This window comes from Macrotis lagotis, chromosome 6 (genome assembly GCF_037893015.1).
Source record: "Macrotis lagotis isolate mMagLag1 chromosome 6, bilby.v1.9.chrom.fasta, whole genome shotgun sequence".
NCBI lineage: Eukaryota > Metazoa > Chordata > Mammalia > Peramelemorphia > Peramelidae > Macrotis > Macrotis lagotis.
In genome coordinates, this window is record NC_133663.1 from 73191232 (window position 1) to 73210759 (window position 19528).

Consider the following 19528-nt stretch of genomic DNA (forward strand, 5'->3'; position numbering starts at 1 on the left):
TATTTGGCTGGGAGTATTTCCACCTGAAAGTGATAAATTCCTGCTATAACTGCTTTATGTGGTTCAGTAATTACACAGTACAAGGGGAAAATGGGGGTTGGGGGGTTCCTCCAAAAAAGTATCTTTTTAAAAATAGCAAGCAATAAAAAGCACTGCAATGAGCTGAACTCTGGAGTGTTATTGAACAAAAAACAATGACCAGTGAAATTATCGTGTCAGACTGAATTTGATAAATGATTGGGAAATATTGGAGATACCAAAACCTTTTATGGAACTGCTAGAGGGACATATCAATACAACTATGTCCTTATTACCCCCCCCCCAGGTGACTTTTTGCTTCTAGAGGAAAGATCCAAGTAAGTTCCTGAAGAAATGTTTAAAATCTCCCTCAAAAATACCAAGAGACAGCTACCTTAGGTCATTTTTCAGGGACTATAGGTCTACATGACATTTGGGGTTCTGTCTATATGTAGGAACTAGACTTCAGTGTGTCATGACTAGTCAGTGTGGTCTGTGGCAGCCAATCAACGTGACTGATATAGATGTACATAGATGTATTGATCATGTGGTGAACTAGATTAATCATAAAGACAACCAGAGATGGACAATACTGACTGATTCTGCCATGTCAGAATGTACTGATATTGTTAGGGCACAATACACTATAAATGTGTATATATATATTTATAATCATGCACTAAAAATAGCATCTATGATATATCTATATAGTGTGTATAAATATGTGTATTTAAACATATCATATACATGCATATACACAGATATAGAAATAAATTACACTGGTGTGTACCACACATGTAGACAATAACAGGTATACATGAATGCAAACACACATGTGGTGTGTACATGTCATATAGATTTAAACAGCTGGATTTTGTTTTCTATTTTGCAAATAATTTACATGCATCTACATGCATGTATAAACAAAATTATGCAGCATGCAGGTACACAATGCATATGCATATGTACATGCATACACATATGTGATATATACACATGTGTAATATATTTAAACAAATGGAATTTTTATTTTATATTTTGCAAGTGAAAAATGTTTGAGCAGATTTTTTTTAAAAACCCTGATTTATACAGATCTCTTAATTGGATTATTTCAAATGATAGTGTCATTTCACTGTCTATTAAGAAAAGCAGTGAAATGAGTCTAGTAAATAAAAATCTCACTTTATAAATATAGTGATATGTGCCAAAGTATATTGAATGGGGGGAATAAGAGATGTATTTGGTGGATGCTTATTAACCATTACTTTCAAAACTAAGCATTAAAATGTTATATAGAATGTCAAACCTCAAAAGAATTCTAGAGCATCTGGTGCCAACATGTCTCCAAGCCATACTCCCTGGCTATTTTATGTACTATCTACACAAACACATGCATACACATACACACACACATACACACACAACTTTTGGGGGGATTTAGATCTATAATTTAATCATAAGAACAGCTGGTATGGAAATTTCCCTATTGATGAAGATGAGTACATTATCCAAAATTAGCAATTTGAGAGTGGGATTTGGAAAGTGATTTTCCCAGGTGAATCAAGCATTTATTAATTTTATTAATTTATTAATAGATGTTTTTTAATGGGTATCAGATATTTAACTAGGTTCTAGAGCTAAAACGCTCAAAGTAAAGCAACTTCTTCCCTCAAGGAACTTACATGAATACATTAGAATATGGACAATGTATACAAAGTAAATATTTACAAGGTAATTTTTTTTGTTTTTTTTAGAGGGGAACTGGAAAAGATCAGGAAAGGGTCTCATTAAGTTATTGTCTTTGAGCTATGCTTTGAAGGAAACCAGGTACTCTGAGATGCAAAGATGCAGAAGGAGTGTATTCCAGGAATGAACGCCAACCTACTGTATAAAGGCAAGGTGAGAGGAGATGGATGGATGCTACACGTGAGGAGATCAGACTAGTCTATGAAGGGTGTGCATGGGAATAATGGGCATGGAAAGGTAAGATGGAATGAGGTTGGCTTTAGATGCTAAACAGAGAAGTTTGCATTTGCTCCCATGGGCAATAGGGAGCTATTATGGTTTTTTGAGCAAAGGGATAGATGCTCTTGTTCCTTTGGACTTTAAGAATATCACCTTGTATGTGGAAGACAGATTAGGAGACCTAAAGGATGAAGGAAGACCCATTAGGAGACTATTGTAATGGTTCTGGAGAGAACTGAGGAGGATTTGAACTAAGGTGAGAACTATGTAAGTAGAGAGAATAATATTGATAAGAAAAATATGGTGGCTGTAGAATCAAGGATTCTATTAATATTAATAATCAATGATTCAAGGAGATTTCACCCCCTCTTTTTAAATTCTTATTTCAATTTTTTTTTACTCCTATTTCAAGACTTCAGTCTCTGAAGGTTGAGCTAAACTTCTCTAGTCAGACCCCACCCAGATAGGAAAGCCATAGCTTTCTATTCAGGTTTGGGTGGGGATAAATTCTTTGAATAAATTGCACAGGGGGTGGGAGAACTTAGAAGTTCAGGTCCAGTCCCTAACTGTAATACTCACTCTCTATTTAACTGTTAACCAATCAGAGATGATTGCCACATTGAGAACTCCCCTCTTCTAATGAACATATAAACCATGAACCACTGACTTCCATGTTTGTCTTTGGTCTAAGAGAATCAGTGAATGACTGTTCTTTTATCCTCTTATTAAAATGCTGGTATTGTTAATAAAATGATTAAATTACCCCAAAATTATGTTTCTCAAACCTTTTTTTAAACACCACACAACTGATTGCCTATTTGGGGTGAGGCAGAATGAAATTAAGGAGGACGCTAAGGTTGTGAATCTGTGTAATTAAGAAGAATGTTGCTCCTGATGGTGATAGTGAGTTGTAGTTTGGACCAATGAGTCTGAGATTATACTGTGAGATTTGTGAAGAGATTTATAATATAATTTATAATAGAGATCTGTGAAGAGATGATAACTGTACCAATGAAAACAGATAAGGCCATACAAAGGAAAAAAAGAAAACCCAAATATAGGGGAAAAAAAGAGCACTCAAGATGTATCCTTGTGGAATATACCCAATTAGGGGATGGGATATGGATGATGATCCAACAAAGGAAATAGAGAAGGAATAGACAGACAAGTAATAAGAAAACCAAAAAAATCCATAGTACAACAATCCAGAGGAAAGAGAGACTATCCAGTAGGAGAGGATGGTCAACAGAGTCTATATTACAGGGAAATCAAGAAGAAAAAAATGAAAAATGGTCACTGCATATAGCAGTAAGAGATAGGAATAGAATAGTTTTAGTTGAGAAATAAGTTTGGAAGCATATTTACAAAGGGATGAGAAATGAGTGAGTGGACCGGAAGGGGGTGTAGACAACCTGTTCTAGGGAGTCTGATAGTGAAAGGGAGAGGTGTCCAAATGTACAAATCAGGCCATAATATGTCACAATTGGTCAATGTGTGGTCTGAAGCAGCCATTCAATGTGATTGATACAGATGTACACAGATATATTGATCATGTGGTGAAACAATTAATCTTTGAGACAGTCAGAGATGGATTGTACCGACTGGTTTTGCCATAGCAATCAGGTTGTTTTGAGGGGATGGCAATGTTAAATGAGTATTTTTTTTGGAAGAATGGTGGGAACCTATTTGTATTTGTAAACACCAGGAATAGAACCAGTAGTTAAAAGACTGAGGATTAGTTAGAGTAGGGGGATGGCTGCCTGGGATATACATATGCAGTTTTAGCTTTTTTAAATAGTATTTTAAGTTTTTTCCCAAGTACATGTCAAAACATTTTTTAGCATTCAATTTTACCAGATTTTGAGTTTCAAATTTTTTTCTCTCTCTCACCCTCCCTCCATCCTTCTACTCTGCTTTTCCTAAAATTGTAGGCAATATCATATAGGTTAGACATATGCTATAATGAAAAACATATTTCCATATTAGTGACAGTTGTGAAAGAAGAAACAGATCAAAGGGGAATAAACACAAAAAAAGAATATAGCAAGTAAAAAATGTGTGCTTCAATCTGCATTCAGATTCCATAGTTCTCTCTCTGGATGTGGATAGCATTTTCCATCTTGAGTCCTTTATACTTATCTTGGATCATTGTGTTGCTGAGAAGAGTTGATTCATTGCTAGTTGATCTTCACACAATGTTGCTGAAATTGTGTACAATCAATGTTCTGTTCATTTTACTTTGTATCATTTGGTACAAGAATTTCCAGATTTTTCTGAAATCTTCATAGTTTCTTATGGCACAATAGTATTCCAATACATTTATATGCTACAGCTTGTTCAACTATCTGATAGTCACACCCTCAATTTCCAATATTTTGCCACCAAGAAAAAGCTTTAAATATTTTGCACATGTAGGTCCTTTTCCTTTTATTTTATGATTTTTTTTTGTCATACAGACCTACTATTTCTGGATCAAAGGCACAATTTTATTGTCCTTTGGCATGGACAAATTGCTCTCCAGAATGATTGGATTAGTTTTCAACTCCACCAAGTATGCATTAGTGTGAAATATACAATTTAATTGGCAAAAAAACTGACAATTGGAAATGTTGCCAGGCAAAGTGATAGAGGCTTTGTTCTGTGACCAAAGCTTACAGCCTTAATTTGGTCATTCCACAAATGTGTCCATTTGGTTCACAGAAGGAGCTAAGCTGCCTCAGTGCAGCCCCACAGACTTTAACAAAATTGGGCAAAGTAAATATCTTGATAGTGATTTGATAGTCATTTATTCTAAATGATAGCTGATACATTACATTTATAGGTATTTTGGGTTATATTTTGCTCCAAACTCTTTCCTATTTGACCATGTAGCTGGTTAGATTGTTCTGAGTTCTGAATTTAACAAATGTCTATTAAGAATTTACTATTCTTAAAGTGGAAGCTCGGTATCTCAGTGGATGGAGCACTGAGCATGCAAGGAAGACCTGAGTTTAAATTCAACCTCAGAAACTTATTACCTGTGTGACCCTGTGTAAGTCACTTGACCCTGATTGCCTCAGTTCCCTCATCTGTAAAATGAGCTAAAGAAGGAAATGGCAAACCACTCTAGTATCTTTGCTGAGAGAACCCCAAATGGGGTCATGAAGATATAGACAGGACTGAAAAGACTGAACAACATGTTTAATGTACTGTGCTACACACTGCAGGGGATAAAAAGAATAGATTCACAAATTTAGAGCTGGAAGGTTACCTAAGAGTCACCTATTTCAACTTCTCCATTTTATAGATGAAGAAACTGAGGTCCATAATACTGGGATTTGAACCTAGATTTCTAAGTATGGTTTCTATCTATCAATTTTCTTCCTAAGAGAAAAACATAACTGACATACTCAACACATTTTTTTAAATGTTATTTTTTCCAATTAAATGCAAAGATAGCCCTCAACATTCATCTTTTTTGTAAGATTTTGAGTTCCGTATTTCTCTGCTTCCTCCCCCCACACCATGACAGCAAATAATCTGACATAGGTTATTCATGTAGGACATGCTTAACATAATTCCATATAAGTCATGTTAAGAAAGAAGAATCAGAATAAAAGAGGGGGAAAAAAACATGAGAAAGGGAAAAAAACACGAAACAAGTTTTAAAAAATGAAAAGAATATTCTTTGGTGTGCATTCAAATTCCACAGTTCTTTTTCAGAATGGGGATAGTATTTTCCATCACATCCATTGTCCTTTAGAATTGTCCTTGATCACTGAACCACTGAGAGGCGCTAAGTCCATGATAGTTTTAAGTTAAATTTTATTTATTCAATTGACAAACATTTATTTTCTTTCCTTCATCTCCTACTACTCCCTACAAGACATTGAAATCAATAAAAACAACAAATTAAATGTTTGTGATAGGTAGGCATAGTCAAATAACACAAATTCACACATCAGCCATGTCCACAAATATGTTCTCCATTCTGCATATTGAGTCCATCACTTTTTTTTGTCAGCATCTTTCATCACTGGTCCTCTAGAATAGATGGCATTTTGCTCATTGTGTTGTTCAGAGTATTTCTTTAAAGAGTTTCCTCTTTAGTCTTCATGAAATAAAGTGATGATACATAAAAGGGTTTTGAAGTAATTGTTTTGACCAGTCCTTATAATGTTTCTGAAGAGTTCAGGGCCATCCACAGAAACTGGGCAAATATTTTTTTAAGAGTCTAAAATACATTAGATATATTGAAAAGTGAGACATAGATTAGATTTTTATTTGAAATAAAAGTCAACAACTTCCGATATTTTCCTGGAAATATGTTTTTGTCCCTAAGTTGTTAACAAAGCCATCAGTTATAGAACCAAATTAACCAATGAAGCTTGTGTCAATACTCATTCTAATACTTCTCATTCCTTCCTTTCCAACCTTTCTGGAGAGAGAGAGAGTGGATCAAACTTAGTTTGGAAAGCCTATCCTGGAAACATGAGGGGTCAGAAGAATTGAAGGAGATGGACTCTATTCAATTCAACATTTAAGTGCCTCCTTATGTGTGGACCATTGTAGTAGGAATCAGGAAAAGTGTGAAATACTCTATAAGCAATACACAACTATGGAGCTTTTAGTCTAGTAGGAGGTTATAATACTGATCCAGATGCTTTTAATACAAATTAGTACAAAATAACATGCTTTATGAAATCCAAGAAGGAAATGTTGCCTAAAAGGAAATAGGAATGGTTTAATGAAAGACTTGACTTGAGTTCGATTTTAAAAGATGAATAAGAAATCAGGAAGGGATATTTCAGTTTTAAGGTGTAATCTGAGCAAAAAAGAGAGGTAGGAAAGTGCAAGGGTAGGAGACCATCAGTGGGTAGAGAAAAGACCTTTTGGTCTTCAGCAGAGAAGTATAAAATGAGGTTAATAAGGCATAATAGTGTCAGATTATAAAAGGCTTCCAGGAAAGGAGATAGGCTTTTTATTTAGTAGATAATATGGAGCTACTTAATATAGTGACAGGTGGATCAGAGAGAGTCACATTGGTAGCTGGGTAGCATAAGAATTATTAGCTCCTGGAAGCCAGGCCCCTTGGAAACCCAGGCCCCAAAGCACATAATGCTCTAAAAATCCAAGGGCATGATACTCAATCCAAATTTCATTTGACCTTAAGAGGGGGGTAGTTCACTGTTTCTATGGAAGTGACTTTCAAACTATAATCTTAGGTCTCAGGTCTCTGAAGATGGTCTACAATGTCTTTCAGGTACCCCCCATCAAAATGGCACACATCATAAATTTCCCTCTTGGCAAGAGAGTTGGTCCTCAAGGCTGAGAAGGCAGATGAGAATGGAAGAAAAAGAAACTACCATGCCCCATTCATATAATATGGTTTCCCATATAAAGTGCTCTCTCTTTCTCTCTTTGTATATGTATATGTATATGTATATGTATATCTATATATATATTCATATATATGGGTGTATATTTATTAGTTATCATCATCATCATCATTATTATTATTGATAAATGAAAAAGTATTTGCTAATTGTTTCTATATTCTAAGCACTGTGCTAAATCTTGGAGATAGAACTACACAACAAAGATAGTCCTTGTCTTCTAGGAGCTTGCATTTTGATGAATAGGGGAGTGGGGGACCAGAGGGGACTTTAGATTTAAAGGTAACAGGTCTGGTGAATGGGACCATTGATACATCCTATCCAGGAATGATGGCAGAATTGATTTGATCATGACCAATACCCTGGAGGGAGGAGTGGAGGAAAGAAGACAGGTCTATATTTCATTCTAAAATGGATTGGGAATCAAGCCCTCCACTAATACTGGTAACTGCAGAGAGAAGAAATGAAAACATTTGGGGAATCATAAAGACCCAGAGACACATGTGAAGGGTAGATTAATAAGGAATGGGACCTGAACCTGCATATTAGAATTTTTATATGTGACCTTTCATACCCAGCACTTCTAGCATATCTGGAAGGATGAAGAAGGAAACCACAGAGGTAGAAAGACCAGGAGATTTTATTATTTTCCTTGCCTGTGGCATTATAAATACTGAAAAGATTAAAGCTCTGATTAAAATGGACTAGCAATTGTCCTTCAGTTATTTCACTTTGTTTGTCAGTTACTCTCCTTCCCTGCAGGGCTTAAATCAAAATTATTAACAACTAAATTATGCTTTAATTAATTATGGGGGTTGCATTTTTTAACAGCAAATCATTCAGATGTAGCTAAAACAATCATCTGTTGACCTACAGGTCATAGTGAAATATTTTCATCAACATCTAATCTGTTAGTCATTGAGGGTTGACCAAGAAAACTGACAAAGTAAAAGGCTATGGCTGGCATCCTAAGAAGTTATCATTGAATCTCTCTGATAATGGAAATGTCAACTTGATAATAATAATAAATCACATTTATATAGTAGAGACACATCAAGCACATATGTACAACTGCTAAATTGATATTCATAGCATAGCAATCTAGTGGCACCACTTCCTTACTCAAAAATCTTCCATAGTTCCCTATTGTCTCCAGGATCAAGTAGCAAATTCTTTGTTAGGAATTTATAACCTAGACTGGGTCAGACCCCCACATTCAATAAACTCCAATGGTTTTCATTTACCTTTAGGATCAAATATGAAACCCTCCATTTGACTTTTAAAGCCTTTTATCACTTGCCCCCTTCCTACCTTTCCAATCTTCTTAAATTTACCTCCAAGTATTCTACGGTTCAGTGACACTGACCTCTTCACTCTTTCTTTTTTTCCCCCGATTAATATTTTATTTTTCCAATTCCATGTTATGAAAGTTTTTCAACATTCATCCACTTGCATATTTATGTTTCACATTTTTTTCTACCACCCTCCCTTCCTACCTCTCTTCACTCTTTCTCACACTGATTCTATGTAATTTCTTTTTTCTTTTTAAAGTGTTATTAATGTGTATTATTTTTATATAACAATTATTTACAGACTATGCCTCCTTTGTGAAAGACCAATAGTTAAGTAAAACTAATAATACCCAAAGGGCCCACAATAATTCACATATATCTCACCCTTCCATCTCTCTATTTTTAAAAAAATTAGCATAAATCTATTTTTTCCCCCTCCTTCCCACTCACTCCTCCAGTGAGGAGGGGGGAAATTCTTGTTGCAAATATGCTTATATAAGCAAAACAAATGACCTTCTGAGCGGCACAGAAAAATACATATCTCATTTTGCACCCTAAAGCCTTCACTTCTCTTTAATGAATAGCATGATTCACCATCAATGATCTTCTGGAAACACGAGTGGTCATTGAATTGATCATAGTTCTTACAGATTTAAAAGCTATTTGTTTTTAAAGAGTTGTTTTACTATCATATATATTCTTTTAGTCCTGTTCATTGTGTTTATTTATTTTATGAAAGTCATCAAAATGGTTCTTTTTTTTTTATTAGTGATCCTAGAATATAAATTGTTCTGCTGGTTCCACTCATTTCACTCTGTATCAGTTTATGTAAATCTTTTATGTAAATCTTTTTTGAAATAATTTATTTCCTCATTTCTTACAGAACAAAAGTCCTCCATCACATTTATATACTGTAACTTATTCCACCCAGTCCTGGAATCTCTACCTCCTGGCTCATCTCTACCTCCTGCCTCTCCTGGTTTCCTTCACAAATTCTCCACTAAAATCCTACCATCTGTCAGTAGCTTGTCCAAGTCTCCCTTAATTCTAGTGCCTTACCTTTGTGATTATCTATAACTTATTATATAAATATGTATATATCCATATATGTATGTGTATAAATATGCACATGTATGTGTGTAAATATTTATTTATTTCTGTACATGTGGTGTCTGCCCAGTAACCTGCATAGGCACAGCAACTTTATACACAATATAAAATGTTTGAATTGAATAGTGTGTTAAAGTTTACAACGATAGGGTGAGGCAAGTAGTTAAAATATTAGAATACCCTTCTTAAAGATCAACAAATTGACTTGCTCATGTTCACAGACCTACTAGTCAAGATTTAGACACAGGTCTACTGACTTCCACAAGTTCTGACTTTTTCCCCCTACCTTAATAGTATTTTATTTTTTCAATTATTTTATTTTTTCCAATTACAAGTAGAGATGGTTTTCAATATTCATTTTTGTACAATTTTCCCCCTCCTTCCCTTCCATCTCTCCTACCCCAAATAGTTTGATAAACATGGTATATGGATGGTTATACATGCACAATCATGTTAAACATATTTCCTTTTAAAGCCTTTTATCACTTGTACCCTTCCTACCTTTCCAATCTTCTTAAATCATATTGTCCTGTACTCTTTCTGATGTGCCTGTCTTTGGCTGCTGATAAGGGCAACTAGTAAGGATATGGGAGCCAGAGCCAGGAAGATCTGAGTTTGAATCCTGCATAAGTAGGGAGAGTCAATTACTTTCTCTGTCAGTTTGTTTCCTCATGTGTAATTAGAAATAATAATAGCCCTAATCTCATATGTTGTTGGGAAACTCAAATAAGCCAATATATACAAAACTCAAAGTGCTTTGTTGGAGAAGAAAATGGCAAGCTATTCCAGTATCTTTGCCAAGAAAACTCCATATGGGGGGTCACAAAGGGTAGGACATGATTTAAGAACAATAACAAAATGCTAGTTATTACTGTAATTACAACACTTCTACAGCAGGCTAGCTCTCATAGGGACTACCCTGGTCACCTTAATTAATGCAATTAATTAAATTAATTATTTAGTGGCCAATCAATGCAGCTTCTAAAAACTGTTTTACTCAATGAGGGAGGACATTTGGCAATGGAAAGATCAGGAAACATTTCCCAGCGGATTCTATTCATGCCCATTTCTGACTTTTGAAATCCATTCTTCAAGGATCTCCGTGAATGTTCCAATACAGGTGAGCAGAAGCATCTAAGTTAAGATGTCAGCATATTGTAACAGATTTCTCCTGGCTCCTTGGGGATGATCACAGAAAGCACCATTTCTGTTTTTAAATGACTATTTTCTAGTATTTCAAACAAGCTTTTCCCTTAAGGTGCAGCAACACATACAGGGGTTATCAAATAAGATATTGGCAGAAGGAAGCAGGGGCGGAAAATAGAAGGGAACCCCAGCTGTATTAGGCTTTTTATTAATGTACTCCAAAATTTTTGTTCTCACTTCTGGGTAGTTATGCCTCTGAACTCAAAGAACATCAATAGCTGCAGGTACAGGGTTTTGGAGAAACTTAGCAATAAACAAACAAAATCCTTTGCCAATTAAAAAAATATCAACTTGTGAAATTTTCAATAGACACTTTTCATGCTTATTTGGTGTTCTGGTTACCACAGACTCATAAAACTGAGAGAGGTGTTGGAGATCACCTCTCCTAATATCTTGATTTGATAAATGAGAAGAATAACTTTGAATTTTCTCAGCTATAAAATGATTAGGATTAGAGCTGGAAGGGACCTCAGAAATCATTTTAGTTTTTTCTTCCTTTGTTCTAATTCCTTTTCCCAACATGACTAATATGGAAATATGTCAAATACAATCGTACAAGTTCAACTTTGACCAGGTTGTTTGCTGCCATGAGGTGTGGGGTGATTGGAGAAGGGAGGGTAAAAGAAAAAAATGTGTAACTCCTAAACTTTCAAATGAATGAATGAATGTTGGAACTTTCTTTGAGAATAATTGAAAAAATAATTTAATTAAAAAAAAGAAATCATTTTAGGGATGCAAAAATGGAAGCTAAGTGAACTTGTCCAAAGGCATGTAGATAGCAACTTGCAGATTTGATGCAAATGTCTTTGGCATTCAAAGCTGGATCCTTTCTACATGTGCACTAAATTTCATTTTCTTGAACATGATATTTTATCTCTGCACGACTATTAATACCCTTTTCTTCAAAATTCTGCTCAAATTTCAACTGCTGGAGGAGGTCCTTCCTGGCTTCCTTCACCCAGTCATCCACCCTTAGTTCTTGGATTTTCATGATTTAAAAATAAAAACAAAGAAATAGTTAAGGAAAAACAAAACCACATTTATTTTTTTTTTAACAGATTCTGGTCTTTGGTTCCCAGAAAGTCCAAGAGGTATATTTAAATAAAAAAATGTTTAGATAAAAACCCTGGAAGGAGTAATAATAATAATAGATAGATAGAATTTATATAAGATTTCATATCACAATAACCCTGAGACGGAAGTGCTCTTGTTATCTCTATTTTATAGATGAAGCAACTGAGGTTAAGGGACTTATCTAGGGTTCCCATAGTGGATATCTGAGAAAGTGACTTGCTCAGGGTCACAAAGATAGTAAGTGTATGAGGATTAATTAAATCTCAGGTCTTCCTGACTCCAAGTGTAGATCTCTGTTACTTTTTTTCAACACCTATTGAACTATGGGATAGAGCCAATGTGTAGATGTTTTCATGATTATGTTCATTTGCTATTGTTATTCTTTTTGCATGATTATATTCATTTGTTATAAAGAGTTTTTTATTTTTTTTTAAATGGGAGGTAGAGGTGGGAATTTGGGGATGATAAGGGGTCCTAGTGATAGTGATGAGGGTCATAGGATTTAGTTTTAAAAAAATACTTAATAAGGAGGAAAGCTAGGTGGTACTATATGAAAGTATTGGGCTAGAAGACCTGAATTCAAATTAAACCTCATTTACTTACTTTCTCTGTAACTGAAGTCATTTAATCTGTTTGACTCAATCAATAAATATTTATCAATAGGTGCCAGGCCCCACAATAAGCCCAAAGGATACAAAAAAGGGCAAAAAAAATACCCAGCCCATGCCCTTCATCTATGAAATAGAGATACTAATAGAACCTAGTACTCAGCATTTACTGTGATGATCAAATAAAATAATAATTGCAAAATGGCGCATAGAATGTTCCCTATAAATTCGAGCCATTATTGTGTTAGCTAGTAAATGAATAGAAAAGAAATTCACAGGGAGACACTGACTGGCAGGACAGTTTTGAAATGAACATTGTTGAATTTCTTATATAGTGGTGTAGGCAAGTCCAAGGAAGTTCTAAGTTTGTTAAAACTCAATTCAAGAGTATATATTCTAATTAAACTTATTAAAATTTGGAGCCTTATTAAGAGTTTTGGGTCACCCTTATATATAACAAATTTGGAACTGCACTAAGACTTTTGAGGATGCCCCCACAGAACAAATTCAGTCACAGAGTTTTGAGTGGATGAAAGCTTAATTAAAGATAACACATTTTAGTGAAGTATGTTAAATTTGGAGCTACACTAAGTTTTAAGTCACCCTTATATGACAAAATTCTGCTACCAAGAGTTAAGTGTATTAAAGCTAGAGGATGACACACTTTAATTAAGCTTATTAAAATTTAAGAATGCAGAGTTTTGGGACATCCCTTTATAACAAAATTCACTTACAACATTTTAAGTATATTAAAGGTTAAAGATTCTATTTTAATTAAGTTTATTAAAATTAGGATCTGTCCTAAGACTTTGGGGACACCCCTTTATAACAAAATTCAGCTATAAAATTTTAAGTGTATTAAAGGTTAAAGAATATATTTTAATTAAGTTTATTAAAATTAGGAACTGCCCTAAGACTTTTGGGATACCTCTGTATAATAAATTCAGTTGCATTGCTTTAAGTATATTAAAGGTTAAAGATTCTATTTTAATTAAGTTTAATAAAATTAGGATCTGCACTAATACTTCTGGGACAGCTCTGTATAACAAACTCAGGTACAAAATTTTTAAGTGTATTAAAGGTTAATTAAAGATGACATACTTTAGTGAAGCTTGTTAAAATTTGGAACTGGACTAAGAGTTCTGAATCACCCTTATATGACAAAATTCTGCTACCAAGTTTTAAATGCACGAAAGTCGGAAGATGACACATATTAAGCTTGTTAAAATTTAGGATTGGACTGAGTTTTAGGACACCCCTTTATAACAAAATTCAGTTACAAAGTTTTAAGTGTATTAAAGGTTAAAGATTACATTTTATAAGTTTATTAAAAATTAGGAACTGCACTGATTTGGGGGGATTCTTCTGTATAACAAAATTCAGTTACAAGCTTTTAAATGTATTAAATGGTTAAAGATTATCTTCTAATTAAGTTGATTCAAATCAGGAGCTGCTCTAAAACTTTTGGGATGTCTCTGTATAACAAATTCTGTGGCAAAGCTTTAAGTTGATTTCAAGGTTAAAGATTATATTTTAATTAAGTTTATCAAAAAAAGGGAGCTGCACTAAGACTTTTGGGACACCTCTGTAACAAATTCAGCTGCAAAGCTTTAAGTGTATTTAAAGGTTAAATTTTACTTTAGTTTATCAAAAACAGGAGCCGCACTAAGACTTTTTGGGATACCTCTGTATAACAAAATTCAGTTAGTTTTATGTGTATTAGTGGTTCAAGATTGTATTTTAATACAGTTTATTAAAATTGGGAACTGTACTAAGACTTTTGGATACCTCTGTATAACAAAATTCAGTTACAATTTTATGTGTATTAATGGTTCAAGATTATATTTTAATTAAGTTTATTAAAATTGGGAACTGCTCTAAGACTTTTTGGGATACTCTGTACAGCAAATTCAGCTGCAAAGTTTTAAGTATCTTAAAGGTTAATTAAATATTTTGTTTTAAATCAAGTTTATTAACATTCGGAAGCACGCTGAGACTTTTGGGACACCTCTGTATATCAAATTCATCTGTGAAGCTTTAAGTGCATTTTAAGGTTAAGGGTTATATTTTAATAAAGTTTATTAAAATTGGGACTGCACTAGGACTTTTCGGGATACCTCTGTATAACAAAATTTAGTTTTATGTGTATTAATGGTTCAAGATTATACTTTAGTAAAGTTTATTCAAATTGGGACTGCACTAGGACTTTTTTTGGATACCTCTATATAACAAAATTCAGTTACAGTTTTATGTGTATTAATGGTTCAAGATTATATTTTAGTAAAGTTTATTCAAATTGGGACTGCACTAGGACTTTTTTTGGATACCTCTATATAACAAAATTCAGTTACAGTTTTATGTGTATTAATGGTTCAAGATTATATTTTAGTAAAGTTTATTCAAATTGGGACTGCACTAGGACTTTTTGGGATACCTCTATATAACAAAATTCAGTCACAGTTTTATGTGTATTAATGGTTTGACTATATTTTAATTAAGTTTATTAAAACTGGAAACTGCTCTAAGACTTTTTGGGGAATACCTCTGTACAAGAAATTCAGCCGTAAAGTTTTAAGTGTCTTAAAGGTTAAATATCTTGTTTTACCATTAGGAAGCACACTAAGACTTTGAGGACACCTCTGTATAACAAAATTCAGTTACCAAGTTTTAAATGTATGAAAGGTTAAAGGTTATATTTTAATTGTTTATTAAAACGAGCAACTGCCCTAAGCCTTTTTGGGATACCTCTGTATATAAAAAATTCAGCCAGAAAGTTTTAATTGAAGTTTAAGCTGTAAGGTTTATTCCAAGGAGGAAGCGCCAAGGCAGTCACCAAGTTTTCGGGGTCTGGAAGAGCCAATCAAGACGGCGCATTTTGGCTCCTCCCATCGGCCTTTGGGGCACCGTTCCGAGGGATTCGCGGTTTTGCATCCCCTGGAGGGCGGCCCCGATAGGTCGGGGGTCAAGCTCGGGTCACCAGCCGGACCATGACCCCGCCGCGCCGGCGCTCCCACGCCGCTGCAGCCGGGACCGCGGGGGGAGGGGCGGCGCGGCGCGGCGGCTCGGGCCCCGCCTCGTCGCGGGCTCTTCCCGCGCTCCGCGCCCCGCCCCGCCCCCCGGCGCGCGCTCCCCGGCCGCCCCGCCCCGCCCCCCCCCCCCCCGCGGCGGCTCGGGAAGTTGGCGGCAGCGGCGGCGGCGGCGGCGGGAGAAGTTCCCGGGCCGCGGGGATGCAGCGCGGGCCGCCGCTGCGAGTCCGCTCGGGGAACCAGCCGCGGCCGGAGCCCGCCGTGCAGCCGGAGCCGGCCATGCAGCCGGCCGGAGGAGCCTGGGCCCACAGCCGCGCGGCGCTGGAGCAGCTGGAGACGCAGCTGCGCTGCTCGCGCTGGTAACTAGCGCCGCGGCCTGCGCCGGCCTCCGGGGGCCCCCGAGCGGCGGCGCGGGCGGTGTCGGGGGGCCGGGCCGCCCGGGGCCGCTGCCTTCGGTGGGGAGGAGGGGCCGCCGGGCCTGGCCGCCTCGGGGGGTCATCGGGGCCCGCCGTGGCCGTGGTGCTGCCCGCCCGCCGCACGGCCTTCCGGACGGCCCGCCGGGCCAGCAGCCTCCAACTTTCGGGGCTGAACCAATAGTTTGGGGTTGGAATGTATACATTTACAAGGAAGTATATTATGAAGGGATCGCAAATAAACATGGGATAATATGTTTTTAATATCATTTAGAAATGTCTAAAAATAATAAATATGCTAATTTCTAAAAACAATAATAAACATAAAATAGCAAATACAGAGATTTGGGTTAGAAATAAATTAAAAAATCCCTTGGATTTGTTTCTAACCTTTGGATTTGAACAAATAAGTAGTTTAAGGGATAGCAGATAGGATATATTTCTAAAACAATGATAAATATAAAATAGTAAATAGTCTTGGGCAAGAATAAATTAAAATAAAGTATAAAGGGATAGCAGATAGGATATATTTCTAAAATAATGATAAATATAAAATAGCAAGTAGTTTTGGCTAAAAATATAAAATGAATTATAAAGGGGATAGCAAATAGGATATATTTCTAAAATAAAATGATAATATGAAATAGCAAGTAGTTTTGGCTAAGAATAAATTTAAAATGAAGTAAAGGGATAGCAAATACATATTTCTAAAATAAAATGATAATATAAAATAGCAAATAGTTTTGGCTAAGTAAATTTAAAATGAAGGGATAGCAAATAAATATAAAATGGCCACATTATATTTTTAAAAATAGAAATATTCTAAATAACTATGTTGATATTTTTGTTCTTGCCTTTTGGTTTTCAAATAATCCATTCACCACAAAAAATTACTGCATCAGAAAGAGGCTTTGTTGAAATGAGGATGATTTCTGCTGTTTTGTTTTTCTCCTCTCCCTATTGATTTAGTTGATATTAGCTATGCTTAAATTTGCATGGAAAGATGAGGTTTTTGATTCTGCCAATGGGAGAATTGGAAACTGAAAACCTACAAGAGTTAGATGCAGCGATAATTGGAGAGAAAATAGTCCCTGAGAATACACAAAATTTGTCCTTTTTTGGTGTTTGTGGGGGTGGTGGGTGGTGGAAAGCAGTCAGGTGTGAAAGGTTGTTTGATTTAAAATCTTGAAATTTCCTTTTCACCAGTGGCTCTCTCTACCCATCACATCTTTTTTTTTAGAATGTAGAAAGGAAAGAACTTAAAAACAAAACAAAACACACCACTTTCTAGTGCTACTCCCTTATTTTACAAATTAGAAAACAGACCCAAAGGGGAAAGACCTTGCCAGAGGTTACAGATGGAAAGAGGTATAGCTAGATTGTAGAAAGATAAATTGAAAAGATGATTAAAATAGTTATAGGTATATGTTAGGTATTAGAGCGTTAAACAATATGTTAGATTAATATAGATATGTCAGGTATTAGAGTGTTAGACAATGTTAGATTACTATAGATATATGTTAGGTATTTGAGTGTTAGTGTTAGATTAATATAAATATATGTTAGATAAATTGCATAGGGAGTGTGATAGGTATGGTGTTAATATAAATTCAAGATGTGATGTGTGATAGAATATCATTGTTCTCTAAAAAATGAAGATAATAACTATAGGGAAAAATAGAGATATTTACTTAAACTAATGCAGTCAGCAACACCTAACTAAGTGGATAGGCATCCTGTTGCTCAGAGGAGAGAGCACCAGATAGGAATCAGGAAGCCCAAGTTCAAATCTAGCCTCAACTTTTTACTAGCTCTGCGTGACCCTAGGCAAGTCACTTTTACCTTGTTTTGCCTCAGTTTTCCCATCTGTAAAATGAAGTGGTGAAGGAAATGACAAACGATTCCAGTATCTTTACTGAAAAAAAAAAACACCCCAAAAGGCTTCATGAAGATCCACAGGGAGGAAGGTGGGATTGATATCTGGAGTATAGGTGGCACCATGTGGTTAAGTGAGCTATGGCCCTAATAATGAGGGGTAACAGCAACCATAAGACAAATTTGATTCATGGCCAAACTGTATGTATGTTCACGTTCAGAGAACACCTAGTGCTGGTCAATACGATATGATTTTTCCAGAGGGTGACCAAAAAGGATTATTGTTATACCAGCTCAGGTCATACTTTGTTTCCTGCACCTTGGCTCTGGAAAACAGGGTATCTCCTAATAACATTTTGACAGTGCAGTTATTTCTTATCCCTGCAGTTATTTCTTATCCCTTTTTAAGGTTGAGGTGGTCACTTCTAGGTTTGGATCCTAAGACTTTTGATTGCAAATAAATATCTTGCTCCTTCTAACTCAATGGACATCATTTTTGAGGCCTGAGGAAATTAGATGAAAGGTGAAATGACTCAAAGTTAGCGAGAAGACCTTTCTCTCCTCCTATTGTCTTCATGGGACACTGGAAATGAATATATAATATAAGTGTAGCCCTGGAGAAAATGATTAAGTGGCACATATTATCTCCATTGAAGCAGGAGTCTGGAGGATTCTTGAAGATGGGTAATTTATCTTTGTCGACTCCCAAGTACCAATTTGGGGAAGGAGATAGATTTAGGGAGTGAATCCCGGCTAACTAGACAAGTATTCCCTAAAGTAGGGAAGAACAATTTTATTAATTTATCAATCAAGTAAATGAAGCAATGGGTAGCTTAGTGGATGGAGTGCCTAGACTTGGAGATCTGATACTTCTTCCTGAGTGACCTTGGGCAAATTGTCTACCCTCTCTGAAACTCACTTTTCTTATCTATATACTGGTCATAATAATAACTCCACTGTCTATCTGTTAGGGTTGTTGGGAGGCTCTGAGCTGGTGTATATAAATATTAATTTTATATAATTTTAATGTTATTGTATATTATACTAACTTTTCTCTAAGAAATGATGAAGACAATAACTAGAGAAAAACTGATGAACTTAATTTACATGTTATATAAATCTCATTTTTTTATTCTGTAAAACCAAATGAGTGTAGAGTAGATTTGGGGAGGAAAGATGTCCATTCTGATTTAACTTAGCCTTCAGGTTCCTATAATGCAGAAGGGTGTTGGGTTGGACTAATTACTTTCTAAGGACTTTTTTCTACTGAAAAATCCAGAATCCTGTAAATCCTTTGTTTTTGAATTCATGTTCACCTAGAAATTTCTTGGTAATCGTATTTTCCAGCTCTCTTGACATCAGGACTTAAAGGTTTTTGTTTAGCCATAATTGTAAATAAGAGCCTTTGCGATTTTGACATATATTTTTAGAGTTTGACTAACAGGAATCAGGTTCCCAGGTCTGGACTGACCCATGATAGAGTTCTGTGGTCAAACTGTCAAGCAGAATCAACCCGTCAAGTAACCCAAAGAATCAAAAGGAAAAAAAGGCCATAAAAAGATATCC

The 19528-nt window shown here is 35.7% G+C and overlaps 1 protein-coding gene across 1 annotated transcript in view; it reads left to right on the forward strand.

Annotated features, from left to right (window-relative positions):
• The first annotated feature begins 15857 nt into the window (after positions 1–15857).
• Positions 15858–19528, forward strand: part of BARD1 (BRCA1 associated RING domain 1) — a 140590-nt gene continuing 136919 nt past the window's right edge. The window contains exon 1 of the mRNA XM_074191441.1: positions 15858–16033. Coding sequence (XP_074047542.1) covers positions 15876–16033 — 158 coding nt within the window. The 5' untranslated portion in view covers positions 15858–15875. The remainder of the gene's footprint in view (positions 16034–19528) is intronic.